General features: G+C 56.4%; 1 protein-coding gene across 3 annotated transcripts; it reads right to left on the reverse strand.

Annotated features, from left to right (window-relative positions):
• Window positions 1–494: 494 nt before the first annotated feature.
• CCDC102A (coiled-coil domain containing 102A) lies at window positions 495–22,669 on the reverse strand. 3 transcript variants are annotated; one of them, XM_010814470.4, is made up of 9 exons: window positions 22,515–22,669; window positions 13,699–14,460; window positions 10,777–11,000; window positions 8,999–9,107; window positions 6,869–6,985; window positions 6,356–6,565; window positions 4,576–4,746; window positions 3,519–3,622; window positions 495–1,124 (listed from the first exon to the last, which is right to left on the reverse strand). In XM_010814470.4, exons 2-9 carry the CDS (start codon window positions 14,299–14,301, stop codon window positions 995–997), a joined length of 1,668 nt encoding a protein of 555 aa, XP_010812772.1. In that variant the 5' UTR covers window positions 14,302–14,460; window positions 22,515–22,669; the 3' UTR covers window positions 495–994. The 3 variants fall into 3 exon arrangements, with proteins under 3 accessions (XP_010812772.1, XP_010812771.1, NP_001071383.1); XM_010814469.4 differs by lacking the exon at window positions 22,515–22,669 and adding an exon at window positions 18,819–19,017; NM_001077915.2 differs by lacking the exon at window positions 22,515–22,669 and adding an exon at window positions 22,015–22,075 and having other exon boundaries at window positions 497–1,124.
• Window positions 22,670–22,696: the final 27 nt, after the last annotated feature.

Raw genomic sequence — 22,696 nt, forward strand, 5'->3', positions numbered from 1 at the left:
CAGTCAGTTGCCTGAATGTCATCCCTTACGGCTGAACCCAGCTGGCAAATCCCTCCTCTCCAGAGCATACCTTCAAGTATTTTGATTATAATTCACCTTTACGGAGCTCCAGGTGAACTCATCTAATTCTCCTGATGACTCTATGAGACAGTTTACAGATGGAGAAACTGAGGCTCAGAGAGGACAAGTAACTTCCCCAAGGTTGCACAACCAGTAAGGGCCAGAGCAGGTACCTGAATTCATCTGGAGTCAGAACTGAAGTCTCCTGCAGATTAAACATGCACCATCCCTTCTCGTTCCCCTCACAGGAGCTGGATTCCAGACCATTCATCAGTTCCACTGTTCATTCATTCATTCTTTCTCACATTCATTCATTAAGTCACTCAAGTGACTGCATATCAATATTCCCGAGCTCAGGTTTGGTGCCGGGGCAGGCTGATCCTGTCTGTCCCCCACATGCGTGCCTGCATCTGCCACACACTCAGGACTCCACCTGAGAACATGAACTCCATTTATTACAAAAGACTGGGTTATCACATTGTACTATGAACAGTCACAGCCCCTGCCAGACCTCCAAGGTCCAGAGAGGCAGCCTGGATGGAGGCCCCTAACAGCTCTCCTTTGACACCCCCTCCCCCAGCAAGAAAGTCCTGGGTGGGTGGGGGCACCTGACTGGGCCTTGGAGTGGTCCTGTGTCTATAAAACCAAATAAGTCCAAAGACCCCAGGCATATATACTAATATATATATGACATATATATATATATATATATAAAATATATATATATAAAACGTAGGCCACGGCTTCCCTTCCATGGAGTGTCAGTAAGGCAGGACCATCAATGCCCACCGTGGGAGAGAAGGAAGTTGTCTGTGGCAGGGACTGGGGTCTGCTCCCAGAGTCAGCACGGACAGCTGCATCAGTTCGAGTGGCGGGGCAGCCTGGGCACCCAGGGTTGGGGGGTGGCGCCCAGTCCTGCCTAGCCCTGGCAGGTCTAAGCCACCTGGATCTGCAGGTCCTCGTCCTCGTCCAGGTCGCTGGCTCCGTCCCCTGCCTCCTCGGCACCAAAGCGAGCACTGCGGATCTTCCCAAAGAGGGGGGCATTCTGCTGCTGTCGGCGGAGCCTGTGGGGGGGGTGACAGGCGGGTCAGAGACGAGCCTGATCCACTGGTGCTGACAGCAGCTAAGCCTCCCCTAGCGCTTCCTGCTGCCAGGCACCAGACTGGGCCTTCCACAAACATTACCTCGTCTCACTTCATCCTTCCAGAAGCCCCCGAAGTGAGGGAGGTGCTCCTGTCACTCCCATTTTACAGACAGGGAAACTGAGGCACTAAGTCCCACAGACGACAGCGAGCAGGGGCTGGGCTCTGAACTGGATGGCTGGCTCTGGAGTAGGGTGGGGTGGGGGGCACGGCTTGAAGAGGTGAGGCAGCCGGCTCAAGGTAACGGGGCTGGGATTTAAACCCAAGCCAGGCTCCAAAGCCCACAGGAAGAGAGTCCAGGGGTGGGGGTTCTGAGTCCCCTACATCCCTAATGTCAGTGAGAAAGCCCTCCATCCTTGTTCTTCCCCACATTAAAATTCCTAAAGCCAAAATTTACGAGGCAGACTTCTCTAAGAAGAGCCAGTGGAGGAAATGCCCATCCCCCCTCCTCCCTGGCTCCCCGCGCCCACCCCCAGCGGAGTAGCCGCCTGGCTGCATCTTACTGGAAGGCATGAATTATTAACACGGCGGGGAGGGGCGCGGGCAGGGGCCTCCATTACTGCCTGGTGATTTAGTGAGCTGTCCCCGGAACATTAAAGCACAAAAAGTTGGGGAATAAGATGAGGCAGCGGTCCTGGGCAGCCCCGCCCTCCTCATGGAAGCACTTGAGAGCCTGGGCAGAGCCAGCCTGCCTGCCCATTTCGGGAGTTTATGGCTCCCAAAGAATGTGGCCAAAACTGCGGGAAGGCCCTGAGGCTAGGCGGGTATGAGGGGTATGTGCTTGTGAGGGGTATGTGCTGGAGTGGCGGGGCGGAGGGAGGCGGGGAGGGGTGTGGAGTGGGCAGAGCTGGCCAGACACTGAGCTTGACTTGCACTCATGACTGGGCTCCTGCACGACACTTCATAGGCAACATCCCAAGCGTCTGGGGAAACTGAGCCTTGGCTCCCCAGGTCACACAGCTATCAGGTCTGGCTCCACAGCCTGTGCTCTTAGCCACAGACACTCAGCACATATCTAACAGTACATGTTCTGCAAATAAGGGCTCAGGTGGCAGACGGCCAGGGAAGCAATCTGACCTGACCACCCACCACCTGTGTGGTAGTGAAAGGCCTTAACCCTCTTGTGCCTTAGTTTCCTTGTTTGCCGGCCCCCTGGGGGGAGAAAAAAATTTTCCTTCCTGTCTCTCCTAGGAGCGTGGTTCTTAAAGCACAATGTTGTTGATCAATCGCTAAGTCGTTTCCGACTCTTTGCGACCCCATGGGCTGCAGCACGCCAGTTTTCCTTGTCCTTCACTCTCTCCTGGAGTTTGCTCAAACTCATGTCCATTGAGTTGGTGATGCTATCCAACCATGGCACAATATCTGACCCTGATACTAAAGCTCCGCTACTATTTAGCATTTATCATGGGCCTGGTCCTTTTATAAGCACAAATCAGCTTATTTAATTCCCACAATCAAGAAGTAATAAAAACTGTTATCAATCTCATTTTACAGATGAGGAAACTCTGGGAAAAAAAAAAAAAAAGAGGTTAAGTAAGTGGCCCAAAATAACACAGCTACTTAGTGCAGAGCCAGAGTTCCCACCACCCAGGCAGTCTTGGCAGCAGAGACTGGGTGCTGTCGATTCCATGAAATAAGAGGATGGAAGTAAGGGCCTGGCCTGGCACAGGAAATCAGTCTCAGGTGGAAGCTTGTGAAATGGGGTGGGGCCTGGACTAGATGTTCTCTGACATACCCCAGCTCTAAGGGGAGTCTGGGGGAGAGAGCCACTCTTGGGGTGTTGGGATGGGGTGGGAGGCAGAGCATGCTGGGTGGGCCCCCAGACCTCCTGGTCCTCCCTCACTGAGGCAGATGGGTCCTGTCTGCAGCTGAGGGGTCCGGGCTGCCATCAGGGCTGGGATCCCACAGACCCCAGCTGGTCCAGAGTCACCCCAGCCTGAGGACCTTGTAGGCTGCTTGTCCTTCTCATCAGAGACTGCCCAGATCCACCCGCCCTCCCTGCTGCCCGCGTTGGGCCTGACTTCTTTGGCTGCTCCCTCTATATCCGCTGACTGCAGGACACAACTCCCAGGCTCCCAGCTGGTCTTACTTCCTGCACTCCCTTCCCTGGTTTCCGAGCCCTGGCCCTTCCTGCTTGGAGGGGACAGGATTCTGGCCCCAGGACGTCCAGATCTCTTCCTTCCCTGTCTTCCCCTCTAGGCCCATTCGGCTGGAGCCCTGACCCCGACCCTGGGCCTCCCTGGGCTGGAAGCGCCCTTGCCTGTTTGTGCACCCCGGCCGGGAGTCCTCACCCCTGGGGCGGCACGCTGGGCCCACCTGGACTGCACGTGTTCCAGCTGCACTTGCAGGTTCTCGCTCTGCTCCGTCTGCTCGTCCAGCGACCGCTGCAGCTTCCGCGCCTGGTTATGGGCCTCGTCCAACTGTGGGGGTGAACGGAGCCAAGAGCATAGGAGTTACCTTGGGTTGGGCCAACCTGCCCTGCCGTCTGCTGAGGACCAGCCACTCCTGCCGTTCCTCTGTGAGGACGATCCTCCTGGAGAGCAATCCCTGTCTCTCCTTTGAGGCCTAGACTGAGGCCCAGCTCCTCCAGTAGAACATCCCTTTTTTGCCTCTTCTTGCCTGTTGCCTCTCCCTTCCAAATCCACCCACACTCCAATGCCCCAAGCTACTGATCCATCCATCAACTCACCTACCCATATATTCCCATGAATCTGTTCACCTGACCATTCATCCATGGAAATATCCATCTGCCTATGGAGACACCCACCGACCCACTCACCAGCCATTGATCTATTCAGCCACCCATTCATACAACTTTTGTGTCCTTCCACTCTTCCAAACCCGTCTTCCCATCTACCCATCCTTCTGCCTTCTTTCCTTCGGTCCATTCACTCTTCCACCCACTGAAAGTCAGCTGTCTGTCCATCTTTCCACTATCCACTCAGTCATCCATCTTTCCACATATCCATTCATCCACCCATCTATCTACCTACCCCTTCATCCATTCATCCAACCACCCATCAGACATCTGTTGTTACGTCTCATCCATCTCTCCTCTCTCCCAACCATCTGTCCATTTATCCCCTCATCCATCTGTTCATCCATCCATGGTGTTATCCTGTCCCTTTAACCAACTCCACATCCACCCACTCATTCATTCATTAATCTACTCAACCACTCATCTACGTTATCTGTCCATTTCTCTTCCCATCTTCCTACCCACACACCACCTGTCACCCACCCTCTCTCTCCTGAGTGCCTCCCGAGAGTCAGGCTTGTACCAGGCACGGGGGACCCAGCACGGAGCGACACAGGAGGGCCCTGCAGCTCCACCCCCACCGACCCCAGCTGAGGTCTGCAGGCTGGTGCTCACCTCGTCCTCAGCCTGGGCCAGCTCCTTCTTGAGCTCTTCCACTCGCAGCCGCAGCTTCTTCACCTCAGCCTCGTGCTGCTCCACCCGCCGGTTGGCATGGGCCAGCTCCGCCACCTTCTCCTGGAACTGCTTCTTCAGCTTGCCGTGCACGTGCTTCAGGTCGGCCAGCTCCTGCAGGAGAGCGGAGACGGAGGAGGGCTCATGCCGGGAAGTCCACGAGGTCAGGTGGTTCTGGAGGTACTGGGGTCCCTTCTCCCTGGAACCTCTCTGAAATGCCAACACTAGAGTCGGGTGAGGAGCTGGAGGCTAGAGGTGCCATCTAGTGAGGTGAGAAAGCCTGGGGGTGATGAGGTGAGAGGTGGGTGGAATTGCTGGCTCCATTCTGGACGTGGAACTCTGGGGTGCCTGCTGGAGATGACATGAGGTATGCAGTAGGCTACTTGAGCTGAGTCTCGTTTTCTGGGGAGGGATAAAGTCAGGACTCTTTGATGTATCAAAATGGCATTAAAGCTCTGGGTCAGCTGAAGAGTGCATTTTGGAAGCAAAGAGATCTGATGCCAGAGTGGCTGGGAAGAAGATGAGCAGCCAGGAGAGGAGCTGTCCACACCTGAGCTCTGGGAGCTCTCTGAGCCCTCAGTCTTCACATTTGTGAAATGGCCTCTTGAATCCATTCTTTGTTCCATGTCCACCAACCTCAGCCTGGTCCTGGCCTCCATCATCTCCCGCTGCCCCCAGGAATGGCCCAGACTCCCCATCCACTTGCCTTCTCATCCGTCTTCCACCCCGCAGCCAGTGAGCGCTCAGAGCCACAACCTGCTCGCACCTACCTCTCACTTTTCAAAGGTGACTCAGGCCTCCTGCCTCACCTACCACATCCCTCTTGCCTGCTCCCCTCCAGCCACAGCAGCCTCCCTTGTTCCTCCAAAGCTCCAGGTCCCTGTCACCATGGGACATTCATTCACATCATTTTCCAAATTTCCTCCTGGAGTCAGTCCACTGCCAGTCAACATCTACTCTCCCTGGAGACCTGGGCTTAAACGTCACTGCCTCAGAAAAGCCTCCCAGGACCTGGGCCTCAGCCAGGTCCCCAGGCATCCCCTCTTTTCTCTCCCTGCCATGGCCACGGAGCTGTGTGACCAGCATAGGTGTGTGATGGAGGGAGCAACGTCTATATCTCCCTCAGCTATCAGCTCCAAGAGGGGAGGCCACGTCCCTCCTGTCTGTTCACGGCTGTGTCCCCACCACCTAGAACAAGGCCTACACACAGCTGGAGCTCAATAAACATTTGTTGGACCGATAAAAGGGCTGTTGAAAGGATTAAGTGATGTTGTTGTGTTTAGTTGCTCAGTTGTCTCTGACTCTTTGTGATCCCATGGACTGTACCCTGCCAGGCTCCTCTGTCCATGGGATTTCCCAGGCAAGAATACTGGAGTGGGTTGCCATTTCCTTCTCCAGGGGATCTTCCTGACCCAAGGATCAAACCTGCATCTCCTGCTTGGCAGGTGGATTCTTTACCACTACGTCGCCAAGTAGTCTCCATAGCACGGGCAAAAAGCACCAGCAGGGAGCCTGGCCCACAGTGGTGCCCCACAAACCCAGCTATGATAGTGGTATCACTGAGCCGGGCCCACAGCGGGTGCCCAGGAGGAGCCGCTGCCAGGCAATCACCTCCTCCGTCTGTAGTCGTTACTTCAAGGGTCCCTGGCCCCCTGCAGTCTGGAGGTGGACGCCCAGGAGGTGGTCCGCCCCGGCCCTGGCTGCGGCCCCCTCACTACGCCACCTTGTTCTTCTCAAAGAGCGCAGCCTGGCTTGCCCGCAGGTCGCAGTCCAGAGCACTGGCCGTCTGCCGCCGACGCCGGGCCAGCGCCTCCTCCAGGTCCCCGACTTGAGCCCGCAGCTTCTTGTTCTCCCGCTCAAGGCCCAGTTTCTCCGTCTCCAGCCGCTCCCGGCGACCCCACTCGGCAGCGTTCTCCGCCTGCAGCCGCTCCATCTGAAACAGGGCAGGACCGCGGGAGGGGTCCACAGGGAGGGGCACAGCAGGCCTGAGCGGGAGGTTCCCCCTCCCCACCTCCTCCGGCAGTTGTTTTGGCTCCAGGAAGCAAGTCCAGCTGCAGCAGCTATAATTAACCCGGGCTTATTTCACGGCGCACGGGGTGTGAGCAAGAGAGGCCCACCCCTTGCAGACTGGAGCACCCAGGGCTGTGGCTGGTTCCTGTCCTCCTGTGAGTGAATGACTGATGGAGGCAGGGCCCCCCAGGCGCCCCCAGACCCAGGGCCCTGCCGGTGGTCTCACCTCGCCCCTCAGCTCCGCCATCTTCCTGTCCATGCTGGAACGCGCACCCAGCTCATCCTCCAGGTCTTCGGACATGCGGCCCAGCTCGTCCTGGTGGGCCTCCTTCAGTATGCTGAGCTGTGTGATACAGCACAGGCTGGTTAGGCGAGGACCACTGGCTCCAGGGAGGGGTGGGCGCTGGTGCCGGAGGGCTCAGCAAGGAGCCTCATGTGGTGCCCAAATGGGCCACGGGGTATCCAGAACAGACCCTGAATCTGAACGCATCTGCCTCCTCCGACATCTCTCACCTTCTCCCTGATTATCATCCAGCCTCCCAGTGTCCATTCTTGGGTGCCCCCTCCTGCCCCCTGACCTTCTCTTATAAACCCATTTTTCGCAACAGTAGCCTTTTTTTCTTAATCTTTAAAAAAAGATAAACCCAGGGGAATTCCCTGGTGGTGCAGTGGTTAGGACTCTGAGCTTCCACTTCAGGGGGCACAGGTTCCATCCCTGGTTGGGGAACTAAGATCCTATAAGTAAGCCACTCTGTGCGGCCAAAAAATAAACTGATTAATTAAAAAAAGATACAGCCAATCATATCCCCAACCCCGGGTTCCCTAAGAACCAACCTGTCCCTATGGTCCCACAAAGCCATCTCCCATCACCCGCATCGCCCACTCTCCTCCCCAGAGCTCCCTGAGCCTCCTCTCTAGTCCTCAAATGCACAAGTTCCTGTCCATTGCAGGCTTCACACTTGCGGTTCCCTCTGCTCGCTGCCCTCTTTCAGAGGTATCTTGAAGGGCTGACTTTTCTCACTCTCAGGTCTTGGCCTAAATGCCCTCTCCTCAGGGAGGCCTCTCCTGTCCTCCCTGCCCAGAAGGGGTGCTTCTCCATCCCCCTACCTCCCCAAGAACGTGAGCACAGGAGACACATGTCTGTCTGTCCGCCTTCGTATCTGTGTATGGCCTGGGCACCCTCAGTGAACACTGGCTGAACACACCCAGGGGATCTGCCTGTGGGTGTGGGGCTGGTCACATCAGAATTGCCTGGGGTGATCTAAAATAGTACAGAGTCCCTGTTGTAGAGCAGGGAAAATTGTCAGAGGAATGCTCTTTGCAATGGCATGAATGAACCTTAAATATGCAATGTTAATGGGAAGAAAAACCCAGATACTAATGAGAATCTTTATAGTTAAGTATCTGTAAAACTGCACAGTTGGATCCCACATTTCTTCAAATGATTACACAATTTGAAAAGATTAAAAAAACAGATTCCTGGACCTAAGCCCCAAAGATGCTGACTCAGGAGAGTGAGGGCAGGGTCTGGGAAGCTTTATTTTAGGAGATTCCTTAAAGAGATTCTACTTAAAGACCAATCTTCCAGGGCAGTTTCAGGCTCTGGGGTCTGTGAGCCACCCACCTTTTGGAAAAGCAGGGTGGCTGCGCCCTCTGGTGGCCATCAGGGTGAGCACAGGGAAGCAGTAAGGGAAGCCCAGCCTGACCCCAGCATGCAGGAGTTCCCAAACTGCAGGGCTGGAATTTCCTCTCTGCCAGCTAGAGTCTCAGTTTCCTCATCTGTAAGATGGGGACACCAAGTGTGTTTCCTTGACTGCTGTGAGGCTCTAGCAAGATCTCATACCATGTGCCCAGTGAACATCCAGACTCCTCTTTGTCTTGGTTTACAAGGCCAGTGGGATCCCCTTACAATCTCATCTCTCACTGACTACCCTCCAGCCACACTGGCCTCTATTTCTTGAACACACTAGGCTTGTCTGGCCTCAGGACTTTTGCATTTCCTGTGCCCTCTGCCAGGAACTGTGCCCCCTGCCTCTTCTCAACAGTGGCTTCTTCTAATCACTTTAGGTCTTGCCTTGTGTAACCTTCTTAGAGACCTTTCTATGACTCACCACCTCATCTCTCTAATTGTGTTTTGAATTTCACAGTTTCTGAATTTATCTACCTGGTTACTGTTGGCCTTCTCCCCACAACCCCTCCTCCACCTCCTGCCCCAGTCCACAGATCACCACATGGCATAGGGCTGGGGCTTGACAGTGAATGACTGAATTCCCCTCTTTCTCCCCTTCCCACTGCTGAAATTCAATGACACAGTACTGCTTCCTCCAGGAAGCCCACCCTGGTCTCTGACACTCACTTGCTTGAGCATCTCCTGCTTGGTCTTGCTCAGTTCCTCGTACTTGATCTTCCACTGGCTGAGCTCTCCCTCCAGCTTCTCGATGTTCCTGCTCAGTGCCATTTTATCCCTGGGGAGGGGAGACGTGGGGGTGAGCCCACTGGGGCCCTCTGCTGAGTCCTCCTGCATAGTCCTCCAGTCCCTTCCAAGTCTAAGACCAAGGTGTCGTGAGAGGTAATCTGTTCTATGCCGCTTCCCTGGCTTCTGGTGGTTTGCTGCGTGCTCCAGGCCTTAGCACCCCACTCTGTGGCAGGCAACCTGGGTGTGCGATCTCCTCGAGCTCCACCCTCCACACAACTGTGGGAGTCCAGCCCCTGCTGTGGGGAGTGACTGGTTCTCCAGGGCACCAGGCCCTGGGCTCATCCATCAAATAATACCTCCATTGCCCTCTATCTGTTTTATGCTGACTTGGTGTGAACACACAGCTCTGCAGTCAGAAAAGCTGGAAAACACTTTCCAGTGACTCTCTGAAGGAGGAGTCCCTTCTTGTCACCATCACTGGGTGGGAGTCCCATAAACCGCTCTCATGCCCCTCACCCTTCACTCTGCCCTGAATGTGCAGGAGGCGCCGTGGGTATTTGGCCCTATGTAGTGTTTCATGACCAACCCCCACACCACGCTGGCCTCCCATTCTGAGTTTAGTATCACTTTACATTTCAGTTAGTACAACAGGTTGATTTTTGTTCACTGGGCTTAAACAGAAATGCAGCATCTCAGTTCTGGAGGCTTCAAGTCCAAGACCAAGGTGTTGGTTCCACGCGAGGGTGGTGAGAGGACATCTGTCCTATACCTCTTCCCTGGCTTCTGGTGGCAATAGCTGGTGCTCCTTGGCTTGCAGGAGCATGGCCATGATCTCTGCTTCTACCTTCACAGGGGCACTGTGTTGATTTTTAAAAGATTTCTGTGTGTAGTTATCTTATACCATCTTTGTGTTTAATTTCTGGATGGAAAAGGGGGTGTTACTAAATATTCAACATAATCAGGCAAAAATGACCAATCACGGTCACTGGTGACCTCCAAGTCCTAAATCCACTGGTCAGTGCTCAGTCCTCTTCCGACTTTACCAGCTGACTGCTCCCTCATCCATGAAACGGTTCCTCCTGCTTCCTCTTCCCCCTCACTGGCTCCCTCCTCCTGTATCCTTTGCTGCCTCCTTCTTCCTCTGATTCTATAGCTGGTCGGCTCCAGGGCCCCATCCTTTGACCTCTGGCCTATCCACTCTCACCCGAGCTCATGGTTTTCAGCATCATCTATTCGCTGATGACTCCTGAATTTCTACCTCCAGCCCAGACCTGTCTCATGAACTCTATAGACTCATTCACATCCCCAAATGCCTTTCTGCTGAATCAAGCTCAAAATGTCCAAAACCAAATTCCCAGCCTCCACCCCTCAGTCCCCTTACCCCTCCTTCCCTGCTTTGATTTTCACCCACGGCACTCTCCCTGCACGATGGCAGGGATTGCTGGTCTCATGGATAACTGTATCCCCACCGAGCACAGTGCCTGACCCAGATCCTTGACACATATTAGTTGAATTAACTTTAAAAAGCCCTCATATTGGGTCCTTGGGTACCGTACCACTGTTTTCAAGTCCCAAGAATCGATGGGACTCAAAGGGGAAGTCCCATTCCCTTTCATTGAGTCTCACCTCTGTGACATGGATTTTCATTCTGTGATTCCGAGGAGGCCCTGGTACAGCCTGGCCCGCCCCCTAGCCCCTGCCTGCCTCCTGGGACTCACTCTCGTTCCTTGAGCAGCACCTTCTGGGACTCATCCAGCCGTAGCCGCAGGGCGGTCAGCTTGGAGGCATCCTCCTCGACGGTGGTGTCCTCCCAGGGCAGGCGGCCGCGCTCCTGGCGGCCCGAGCTGCCCCGTGGGGCCCCGGCCCCCGCGCTGCGCACCTCCCAGCAGCCCTCTGGCTCCTCTGGTCTGTTCTTCAGCAGGCTCTCCATCAGCTCGAGCTCCTATGGGGACCCAGGCAGAGGCTGGACTAATGATCGCTGAGTCCTCACCCTCTTGGCCTTCATCATGGCCTCTCCCAGGTCCAGGGCCTGGCATTAGCTTGGTGGGTAATCGTGGGCAAGTCACACAGTCCTCTGGACCCCCGTTTCCTCTTCTGCTGCCTGTCTCTCCACCCCTGGAGAGGGAGGGCCACACCCTCCCCCTTCGCTACTTAGAAATGCACAGAGTCAGCCACTCAGATTCCCTGAATCCTGGAAGATTCCCCAGAAGAGGTGGTAAGTTCTCTGCTGCTGGAAGTATGCAAATATTTGGTGGGACACTGATGAATGCAGAAGCAGGGATTCCTACAAGGAATAAGGACGAGATTCCCTCAAAAGGGATTCCTGCTCAAAGATCCCACTTTTCAGTGGGATCACCTGAAACATAAGTGACATGGTAAAAGATGCATGGACTTCCTTGGTGGCTCAGTGGTAAAGAATTTGCCTGCCAGTGCAGGAGACTCAGGTTCAATCCCTGGATTGGGAAGATCCCCTGGAAAAGGCAATGGCAACCCACTCCAGTATTTTTGCCTAGGAAATCCCACGGACAAGGAGCCTGGCGGGCTACAGTTCATGGGGTCACAAAAGAGTCAGACACCACTGAACGACTAAACCACAATAATAAAAGATGCACAGGAAGGCGGCCTCTGAGAGCAGAACCAGCTCCCAGACAGAAAGCAGTAAGGGTTGATTAACACAACCCTGAGCCCTCTTCCTCCCTGTCAGGCTCCTCTTCCCCTCTGCCCTTGTCTGCCCCCTGGCCTGCCTCTGACCACAGATCCAAGACGCCCATGGCCTCTGTCCCAGCCTGGCTTCTCCCACAGTCATTCCAGATGAGTTTGGGCTGGTCCCTTCCTCGACTGACCTTCAGTTTCCCTATCAAGACTAGGACAATGGGCCTGAGGAGTGAAATTCTACTCCTCTTTTATCTCAGACTGTCTGGGTGGGGGCCTCTGAGGCCATCTGGTCCAAAGCTCCAATTCCCAACTGAGGAACCAGGGAGGGAAGAAGGGAATTGCTGGAGGGTCACAGAGCACAGACATGGCTGGGCTGGAAAACAAACTCAGGCTGCATCCTCCGAGCTCTTGACGTGGTACCTGCTACCTCCTGGGGTGACTCATAACCGAACACAGAGAGGACAGGAACAGTGTCCGAGGCTGGCTGATATACAGAGGCTCATTCTCTGCCCCAAAGAAGAGCAAGGAATGTCACCTGCACCAGTCAGGCCCCGGCGAAGGGGGCTGCAGCCACCAGGAGGCAGCAGTGCCCACTCTAGCCCACAGGCCGGAGAGGAGAGAGGGCAGCTAAGAATCTTAGGAGCTGGCCTGACTGGCGATGGAGCTGGGAGCAACCTGAGCCTGGACTCTGTCCCTAGACAGCCTTCAGGTGAGTCTTGCTTGTTCAGAGGAGGCTGCCCTCCGTACATATCATTATGTTCCAGATGGCCTAATTATTATCACCATGGGCTGAGAAGTTCATCTGGGGTCAACTCCCAGCGACTCCAGTCACCAGCTGGTAATTAACCTCTCAGCACCTCAGTGTTTTCATTTGTAAAGCCAGTATTTCCTGGGTTGCCCTGAGAATTAACTAGATAGTGTGTATGCAGAGCCTAGCATTTTGTAAGGGTGCCCATGGAAAGACGGAGGCTTTTCCCAGATTTACCAAGCACTCTCAGCCTCTCGCTATTTGCACAGAATTTCCATCACCTGTAATGCATTCCTGCACTTTTCACCATCAATTCCTCCTGCTGCTGCTACTGCTGCTAAGTCGCTTCAGTTGTGTCCGACTCTGTGCCACCCCAGAGACGGCAGCCCACCAGGTTCCCCTGTCCCTGGGATTCTCCAGGCAAGAACACTGGAGTGGGTTGCCATTTCCTTCTCCAATGCATGAAAATGGAAAGTGAAAGTGAAGTCGCTCAGTCGTGTCCGACTCTTTGCGACCCCATAGACTGCAGCCTACCAGGCTCCTCCATCCATGGGATTTTCCAGGCAAGAGTACTGGAGTGGGGTGCCATCGCCTTCTCCTCAATTCCTCCTATCTCAGCTTAAATGGGACCGCTTCTAGAAAAGCTTCGGTGAAGCTCCCTCCTCAGAGCCTGGCTCAGGTACCTCCTTCTGTGCTCACATTGTCCTGACACTCCCTACCCTCAATCCCTCAGCTTTGATAAGACACCTGTTAAAATGTTTACTCCTTTCTCTAAATTGAATAAATGAAGGGATTCAGCTCTGCGACTAATGGATGTCTTTGAGGTAAGTTCTTACAACTTGCTCCTGCTCAGAGAGGATGATTTGTTGGTTTTGTTGATTACTGAGGGTTGGACACGACTGAGCGACTTCACTTTCCCTTTTCACTTTCATGCATTGGAGAAGGAAATGGCAACCCACTCCAGTGTTCTTGCCTGGAGAATCCCAGGGCCGGGGAGCCTGGTGGGCTGCCGTCTCTGGGGTCGCACAGAGTCGGACACGACTGAAGTGACTTAGCAGCAGCAGCAGGTATGGGAGCGGCGGGACCACCATAATCAGGTGTGATACCTACCCAAGTGCCAGGCCCTTTCCCTTTCTGAGCCCTACAGCCACCGCTCCCGCCCGGGTCAATCAGCCCCTCCCACTTCCGGACCCCAGCGCGAAGGCTCCGCCCAGAAGCCCCGCCCCTCGCCGCGCACCTGGCTGCCCTGCGGTCTCTCGCATCCGGATCCCACGTCGCGCACCGGCACCGGCTCCTGTTCCCTTTCCGGCTCCGTCTCGGGCCCATCGGGCGTCCTGTCCACGCCTCCCCGGGCGCCCCGCAGCCGCGCCAGCTCGCGGCCCCGCGCCTCGCTCTCGCCCTGCGCTTCTTGGCGCTCGCGCCGAGCCCCCGCCAGCTCCTTGGTGAGCGCGTCGAGGCGCTGGCGCAGCTGACGCACCTCCTCGCGTGCGCGGTTGCGCTCGGCGCGCACCTTGCTCCACTTCTCGCGCCAATTGGCGGTGCAGTCCGACCACCAGCGCATGGTCTTCTCCATCTGCGCCGCCCGCGCGCGCGCCTCCTCCAGCTCCCGCAGCCGCAGCTCCTCGCGGCTCTCCCAGTCCCCGTCGGCCAGCAGTGCGGGCGTGGGCGGCAGCGGCAGCGCGGGTGGCGGCCCTGGCGAGGGCGTGCCGCTGGGAGGCGTGGGCGGAAGCGAGTCGGCCGGCCCCATGCGCTCGGGCGACGGGCTGCCCAGGATGGTCAGGAGGCTGCCCTTGGACAGCTGCGGGGACTCGGCCAGCCGTGGGCTCGGCCCGTGGCTCATGGCGTGGCCGTGGGGGCGGGCAGGCTCGTGGGTGTTGGGCTGGAAGTCCCGAACTCAGAGGCAGCGCGGGGGACGCGTAGCAGATGCGAAACCACTGTGCATGATGGCCACTGCTACTGGCTGCTCTCCGGGCTATGGGGAGGGGTCGCTCCCTCCGACCTGTGGGAGAACACAACCATTATTTGGAGGTGGCCACCAACCGCCCATATCCTTAAGCTCAGCCATGGGAAGCGAAGGAACAGCACGACCGGTAGAAGGAACAGCATGGGCAAAGGTGGAAGGAGTGCAACTGGTCGCCTCCAGGAGCCCCAGTGAGGCTGGAATGGTGAGCCAGGGCCTGCAGCCGCTTCCTCACGGGCCTCCAGATAACCCCCTTGAGTCGCTTCACCCTGGAGCAGCCACGGATGATCTGAAACCTTGATCTGCTGTCCCTGACCTTCAGGTCCCATCTCACACATTGAATGGCTTATACTGCTCTCCACCCGGAATGCTATGTGCTTCCATGCTGGCCCTGCTGCCAGGAGTCCCTCCCAGCCTCTTCCTGCGCTGGGCTGACTCTTCTCATCCTTAAAACTTACCTGAAATAGCATCTTCTCCAAGAGGTTTTCCAGGACCCCTTCAGGCCAGGTGGTCAGCCCCTGCCCAGGTCTCCACCAGCCAGCCTCGCTGTACTATTTTTCTTTTTTTTTTTTTTTTACCGCCACCACTGCTGCCCTGGGCATGATCCACTGAGGCGGGAGGGAGGGGGGCGGGGGCCTGCCTTAGCCCTGGGTCCTACCCCCTGTACTATTTTTCTGTGTCCCTGTGAGCACCCCATCTTCACCCCAGGCTATGAGTTTGCTGAGGGCAGGGGATGGCTGGCTGTTGGTCTTTGTCCCAGCACATGATGACAATAATAATGACATTTATGGAGGGCCAACTACAGGCCATGCCTATGTAAGCTATCCTCTCAACAGACTCAAGGGCAACTATAGACATTTACTGAAGAGGAAAGGGAGACTCAGCAAAAGTAAGCCCTGGAGTTGATCCAGATACACCATCCAGAAGTCCAAACACTGGCGTGGGTTTGGTGAATACGTGCATGTGCTGGTGGTATGATGGAAGTAAGCTGGGGTCTAGATGGGGGTACAGTGTGGTGAGGTGTCTCCCCATGCCAACCACTGAGCTCTGCTGTTCGTTGGCCACATCCCTTTTAAAATAAGTGAGACACATGCCCGCTCTGTCCCCAGTCTGCCACATTCTGCCTCAGAGTGGCTTCATGCTGACCACCAACAGCTCCTTGGGCTATCTCATACTTCCTTCCTCATTCAGCTGGGCCTGGCCCTCAGAGCCTCACTGCAGCCCCTGAGACCTGCCCTGATCGCTATTCCTTCCTTTTCTGGGTGACGCATCAGGGCACTGCTGGTGGGACTCTCAGCATCCTGGAAGAGTGTCCCAATACTGTCTGGCTGTGTCCCTTCATCACCCTTTTCCAGCCTCTAAGCCCCCCACTCGGCAGCACATCTAATGTCACAGTTTGTGGTAAAAAGAGGAGCTATCAGGCTGGCACTCCCTCCTTGTCCTGCCTTTAGCCCCACAGCTACCTCCTCTCTGCCATGAAGAGGATGGGGGGCTCTCCCACCTTGGGTCAAAGGCCCCCCCATCCAGCTTCTCCCACCCCAACCAGTGATCCCCCTCCAAGGAGCCTGCTCCCTGCTGAAGTCTCTCCTGGCACTTTCACCTCCCTTCTCTGTCTCCTCCCTTTCCAGGCCCATCCAGAGTGGGCCATGCTTGCTGTCTCCCCACTGTGCACCTCCCTCGCCCTCTCTCATCAAGCCTTACCAGCCTGGCCTCCACCCCCCTGCCCTACCCTCTGGGCATGTCTCAGCTCTCACAGGTATGCCCTCTCTAGCTCTGGGCACCTTCCAGCCCTCCTTTCTTGCATCACTCCTTCCCAGGATGTTCTCCGGGTTTTCCTCCTCTTCTCCAGTGGTCCCCCATTAGCTTCTCGGGTTGGCAACCTGGGCTCATCCCTGCAGTGCTGGCATGACCCCAGTCCTGGCCGCCTTCTTCTTTCTGGCTACCCCTGCCTGAGCCATCTCTCCACGTCCGCAGTAACCTCCAGTCTCTCTCCCAGCCTGGGCTGCTCTCCAGAACCACTCACATGTCCCTCAGACAACTCAGACTCAGCTTGGTCAAATGGGACTCCCTGTCTCCATTCCCCCCACAACCGGAGCCTCCTTCTGGATGCCCTCTCCGGGAGAAGAGTGCTTCTTTACTTCTTCACACTGTGGGGAATATCCTGGAATTGGCTTTCTCTCCATCTCCAAGTCCAGTCAGTCTGTCTGCCACCCATCACGGGGATCCTCCTACCTTCTTCATCCTCAACCACTAACCTGTCAGGCCACCACCATCATTTCCCACTGGGGAGACTGCAGTCACTCCTTGTCCCATCCCCCTGTCCCCTTTTGCCTCCTTCAAATCCATCCTCAAGAGCAGCAGCCAGAGTGAGTTTTTAAAAACACAAACCAGATCGTGCCACTGGCCACCACCTTTGCCATTATCAGTAGCTGCGACCCCTCCCCTCTCTACAGTCAATTCCAAACTCACTCTCTCAAAGGCTCCAACACTAAAAACTCATCGATTCCCTGACTTGTTCACTGTCCCCACTGCCCACCCTGTTCCTTCTCTCCTTGCTACACCCACCCAAATGCCCTCAGTGTTCCAGCTACCTCACTTGTTCTTGTCTCTCCAGGCAGTGCCGCCTCTGGTTGCTTCCACTGCTCTGCCTGCTCTTGCCTTCACCTGTATAACCAGGCATCACAGGTTTTCCACCACTGTGGACCAGTGTTCATTTAAATTCATGACTATTACAGTCACAGTTCCTTAGCACAGCTCAGTGATCCTACTACTGGACTGGCCAAAAAGTTTATTTCAGTTTTTTCCCCTAAGATGTTATGGAAAAACCAGAATGAAACTTTTGGCCATTCAAATGTATTTCTCCAGTGCGTTTGCCCTTAGTTTATTGTCTGTCTTCCTTCACCAGGCACCAGCTCTAGTCCCTGCTCTGTCATCAACCTCATCTAAACCACTGCCCCATACTGGGCCTGTTTCTCCCCTGGTAGAACTGGAGTGAGGGGTGAGGGAGGCCAGTGCTTCTAGAGCAAGAAGTCCTTCAGATTCACCTGGACATTTGCTTAAAATGCAGTTCCTGGACCTCACTCCTTAGAGAATCATGTTCAGTAGGTGTGGGACCGGAGATTTGCATTTTAACCATCCAACTGTGGGATATTTTGAGTAAGTGGTGATGCCGTGTCACCACCCATAGTTCCGTATGTACAAACATGTCTATCTCAACCCCAGTAACACCTGCACAGACTAGGTTACGCCCCCAGACACAGCCCTCTGGGCTTAGGTTCCAGTTCCCTGTACACCCGACTCCCCAAGGGATCCCTGGAAGGCTGAGTACCCACTGTGACTCTGTCTTTCCACCTGTGCAATGAGGTGACTGGCCTAGATCCCACGTGCATTCACAGACATGCGCACACCCAGACACACAAGCAACCCCATACATGTAAATACAGATAAAGACGTGGGCAGGCAGACACATACACGGAGGTGGCCCCATAGGCACACACAACAACTATATATATGTTCAGAGAGATGCTTCCTTGTAGATACAGAGTCACAGACACACCTGAAGACATACATATGCCCACACGGATACACATAGAGACACGCAAAGATACATACTCATCCCTGAGACAGACAAATGCACACACACACATATACACACACACGAACACATATACGGACACTCGCAGCCCTCCTCTCCCCAGTTTCCTGGCCGAGCTCCACATGGAGAAGCTCTTGGAAAAGAAAAACAATGTGAGAGCCTGCGGGGGGAGGGGAAGGAGGCAGGAAATCTGAGTGCCAGCCCGGTGGCCTCGCCAGAGGCCAGAGCTGTGCTGGGAATGGGGGTTGGAGAGGTGGGGGTCCCTGGGGCCAGGCCCCTGTCTGCTGGGCCCTTCCTGCAGCCCCTAAACCGAGAGGGCAGCAGGGAGGGGGCTGCTGCCACATCCTCTCTGCCTCTGGGAGCTGCCAGGCCTGAATGGGGCTTGGCGGGGAGGGGTGGCCTGCTCCTTCCAGGAATCCCAAGCCTGTCGTGCAGGGCCAGGGCAGGCACCACCCAGGCCCCTAATGGCTTCCAGGCACCCACGCTCAAGGGAGGGGGTGGGGAGGAGTGGGGGTCAGAGGGGCTCTGGACGGGCCTCCTGCCTTTCTTCCTACAGGCCCAGGTCCCCTGAAGGGTGTGTGTGCACACATGTATAAATGGATGGGGGTTGGGGGGGGGTCCCAAGGTTAGTCTTCTGGAGAAGCCCACCCCTGGACACACCAGGAACCCTGCGTACACACTCAAGGGCAGCTTGTCTCTGCCTAGCAATGCTTCCCCCTCACCCCTACCCCCACCCCACTGACATAACACAGCCTTAGGGGCAGACACACACACATCAAGCCCTGGTAACGTACACACTCACCAAGAGAGACGCCACATGGAGGTTCAGCTGGCAGTTGTAGAGACTGGCTCCCACTGCCTACCCCGCCTGCCCTTCGTCACCAGGATCAGCGTCTTCCTCCCCTGGGATGTGAGTATGTGTGCGGGGTGGCCTCCTGATTCCTGCAGGGTGTCACCACTGCCCATGGAGCAGGTGGAGGAGGGACCAGCCTCCACAGGCCCAGAAAGTCCTTCCCACTCACCCTCCCCTCTCCTGTGCCCACCCCCCACCCCCAGCACCAGCCAGACGGGTCTATTCCTGCTCAAACCCTCAGGATCTCTGCTCAGCCTGATCCCCTACTTGGGATGCCCCGCTCAGACTCCGAAACCCCACCCAGCCTTCAGGCTCAATTCCACAACCTCCCTCCCGGAAATGCCTTGGTCTCCCCAGCCCCACTCTGCCAGGGGAGTATATCCCCACAACCTTCCAGAACCAGACCTGGCCAGCTGCCCTCTCTCCTCTTGCAGTTCAGGCCTCCCCCAACCCAGGCAGGACACTTGTGCCACCCGGAGCCACTAGCACAGGCCCTGCACACAGGATGTGCTCAAAGTTGGCTGGCGGGGTGGAGAGCAGAAAGCAGAACCATGGCTTCACATCCCCTTAACTGGGCAGCAGAGCCACCTGGGAAGGCTTCCCATGTGGCACTAGTGGTAAAGAACCCACCTGCCAATGCAGGAGATATAAAAGATGTGAGTTTGATCTCTGGGTTGGGAAGATCCCCTGGAGGAGGGCATGGCAACCCACTCCAGTATTCATGCCTGGAGTATCCCATGGACAGAGGAGCATGGTGGGCTTTGTACGGCCCATAGGGTTGCAAAGAGTAGGACACTACTGAAGTGACTTAGCAAGCATGCACAGGTCCACATGGGACTCAAGAGCTCCTGAACCCCAGCCCCACAGTCATCCTCACTGCTCCAGGCAGCTGCTGGCCAGGACAGAAGAATGTTTTGACTGGATGTTTGCCTCAGGCAAGGCCTTCATCAGCCTCGTCTAGACAAAGTGACCGGTGGCTCTTGCTTCTAGTGGACCTGTTTGGAATGTTCTTTCTCCTTTCTCTAGCAGTACCTCCTACACATCCTTTAGGACCTACCTCTGGGTAATGATCCCCTGGGTAGCCTTCCCCAACCTCATACAAAGAGTATGTTAGTGCTCCCAATATGGCACCTCCTTGTTCTTCAGCAGTGGCCACACTGAGAAACCACAAGGGCATCCTGGACTCACTGGCTGTCAGCACAGGGCCCAGCATACAGCAAATGCTGCACTAATGCTTCCCAGGCTGATGGGTAGAAGATGGACAGCTAGGGGTTCTCTGTAATCGGGGAGGGTTGCACCATTCTAAGGATCAGGAGTCACTTTAGGGTCAGGCTCTGAGACAGGTAGGTGTCAAAGCCTGTAGCCAAGGTCAAAGTCAGAGGTCATCTCATGGCCAGGTCAAGGATCAGGCCTCTTACCTGAAGGAGTCTAACTGACTCGCAGGGGGACAAGTTTATTTTGTCCTTACCGTGTTTTGATGGCTCATACCTAGTAAGAAGAGTAAGCAGTGCTGAGGCCTAGATGGGGCCCAGCTTAGGGGGCTGGGGTGGGATGGGATGGCCCAACTCCTCCCTCCAGCTCAGAAACCCTCTATAACTTCCCAGAACCTTTCAGGTGGGGCTGTGGGGCTGGCCTGTGGCCACAGGCCTGGCTGTGGGCAGGGAGCAGAGCCCAGCAGGAAACCACAGAGGACAGCCTGATTGGATAAGTGCAGGGCCCAAGGCTGGTCAGCCCACAAACTGTGGGCGCTTGTCCCTCTGACCTGTCACCCGTGCTCCCATCACTGGACCTCCAGGAGAGGACAGGGAGGCAAGCTGAGCCTGCAGGCTGAACCTGAGCCCTGGTGGGTAGGCACCCCTAATCTGTTCCCAGGTAACTCCATCTCAGACAGAAAAGCCAAAGATATCCTGGACCACTAATCAGAACTCCTTTTTTACAAATGGGCCACCTGAGATCCAGAGGTACAGCTATTGGTCCACATCAAGGATCAGCAGCAAACCTGGGTGTGTGTTGGCAGGTGGGGGGGTGGGGTCGCTGGATTGCTGGGATTGGATGCCTCCCCTCCTGGGTCATGATTACCTGAGGGGCAAGGTGCCCCTGGGACCACCTACACTATGGGGTCCTCAGTCAGGCCAAGCACAGCTGGGAGAGGATAGGAGGTTTTCATGGGGTGGACCCCAGCCCCGGGGCTCTGAGCAACTCCTTGAACTATACACTCTAGTACAGCGGACTTCTCAGGAGCCCCAATTGTACCTCTGTGATGCTGTTTGATACCTGCAAGGCCACGCCCTCTCTGATGCTGTTTTCTTACTTGTAAGATGGAGAGAGGCACTAACAAGATACCTAAAAGCTTTGTCTAAACAGTGGGCAGAATCTGTGCCGACACGAAGTAATCCTACCTCCCCAACAGCCCTATATAATCCACACTTAAGACAGAGAAACTGAAGCCCCGGTGGGGAAGGAGGCTTGCAGGATATCACCAGTTCTCACAATCGTAATAGTGGGACAACGGAGGCCCACTCCCTTCTCATGACACTAAGCCGTCGCTCCACCTGTCCCAACTCCTTCCAGAAATTCCCTTTCTGGCCTCCCACGACCAAGAGTCGCCTAAATCCTCACTTCCTCTCCCCTTCCCCAGCACTTCGGCGGCGGGATGAGGGAGGAGGGTCTCCCGGCCCAGCGAGACGCGGTCCCGCCCACCCCGCCGCGCGGCCCCCCATTGGCAGCCACCAGGGGCGTCGTGCTCCGATTGGCCCGCGCCGCCCGTCCGTCCCGCATTCGCCATGGTGACCACGTTGGGTCCCCCGGGAGAGGTCCAAATTCCGCCCCCGCCCGCTGCCACCGCCCCCCTGGGGTCTGGCCCCCGCCCGCAGCTTTTCAAGGGCGGCCCTGCCCTCCCCCCTCCCCCAACTCCCGAAGCCCCATCACTCCTGAGGCTGGGGCTCCGGAGGTAGGGGAGCCCGCGGAGGGGGCTAGGAAGTTCTGCTTGGAGTTTGGGGGTTGCTGCGGACGCGGGAGTCCCCGCTGCTCCTCTTCCAGCACGCCCTCCAACTTAACCCCTTCCCTCCCGCTGATGGTTCGCGGCCTGGAGGGAGTTCCCGGGACGCGGTGGCTTTCGGCCCCCTGCACTACCGCCCCCGCTCACCTCGGCCGGCGACCAGCGGGCTCCGGACGTCCGATCCGCCGCGGCTGGGCGGAGCGGGCACGGGGCTTGCTGCGGCCGCCGCCGGGAGGGCCGAGGGAGGGCCGCGGAGTCTCCTCCTCCCTCCCGGGGGGAGGGGAGAGAAAGGAATCGGCGGGGCGGGGGCGGTGGGGCCCGGGCGGGTTGCGGCCCCACTCTGACCCTGGCCCGCAGAGTTGGTTGGGTGGGAGACCCGCGCCTAACTTTGGGGAGAGGGGCGCGGGCCGAGTTGGCGGGATCGCCACCGAACGGGCCGGACCCCGACGGAGGCCCCACCCCGCCGTCGGGCCTAGAGGAGGGGGAAGGAAGGCCGGGTCTGGGGGCCCCGCGGGGTCGGCTTTCCCGCCTCAAGTTTCCCGGAGCGGCAATGACGTACTAGGCGCCCAGCAGCAGAAGAGGGCACAGCCTGTCCCCGGCTCAGCACGTGCAGCTGTATACCAAGCTTGTATGCTTTTGTTACCTACATTCTTCCTAGTGCTAGCTCTGCCACCGAGTGGATGCGGAGCAGCAAGTCCCTGCACCTCATCGGGCCTCAGTTTCCCCTTTGTACAGCAGAAGGATGGACCATAGTAGCCTCGCGCATGTTGAGAAGCGTGGGTGGAGCCGGGAGGAGGTTTTCTCGGATGTGCTAGGGTGCTTCCCGTGC

Source organism: Bos taurus, chromosome 18 (assembly GCF_002263795.3).
Source record: "Bos taurus isolate L1 Dominette 01449 registration number 42190680 breed Hereford chromosome 18, ARS-UCD2.0, whole genome shotgun sequence".
NCBI classification, from domain to species: domain Eukaryota; kingdom Metazoa; phylum Chordata; class Mammalia; order Artiodactyla; family Bovidae; genus Bos; species Bos taurus.

Bases quoted from the DNA above. Each gene is read 5' to 3' on its own strand.
- CCDC102A (XM_010814470.4), bottom strand. From the start codon at position 14,301: ATGAGCCACGGGCCGAGCCCACGGCTGGCCGAGTCCCCGCAGCTGTCC. The intron at 4,747-6,355 runs GTGGCGTAGTGA...GCTCTCCTGCAG, and splicing joins CGCTCTTTGAGAAGAACAAG to GAGCTGGCCGACCTGAAGCA. The intron at 1,125-3,518 runs GTGGGCCCAGCG...CCCCCCCCACAG, and splicing joins CTGGAACACGTGCAGTCCAG to GCTCCGCCGACAGCAGCAGA.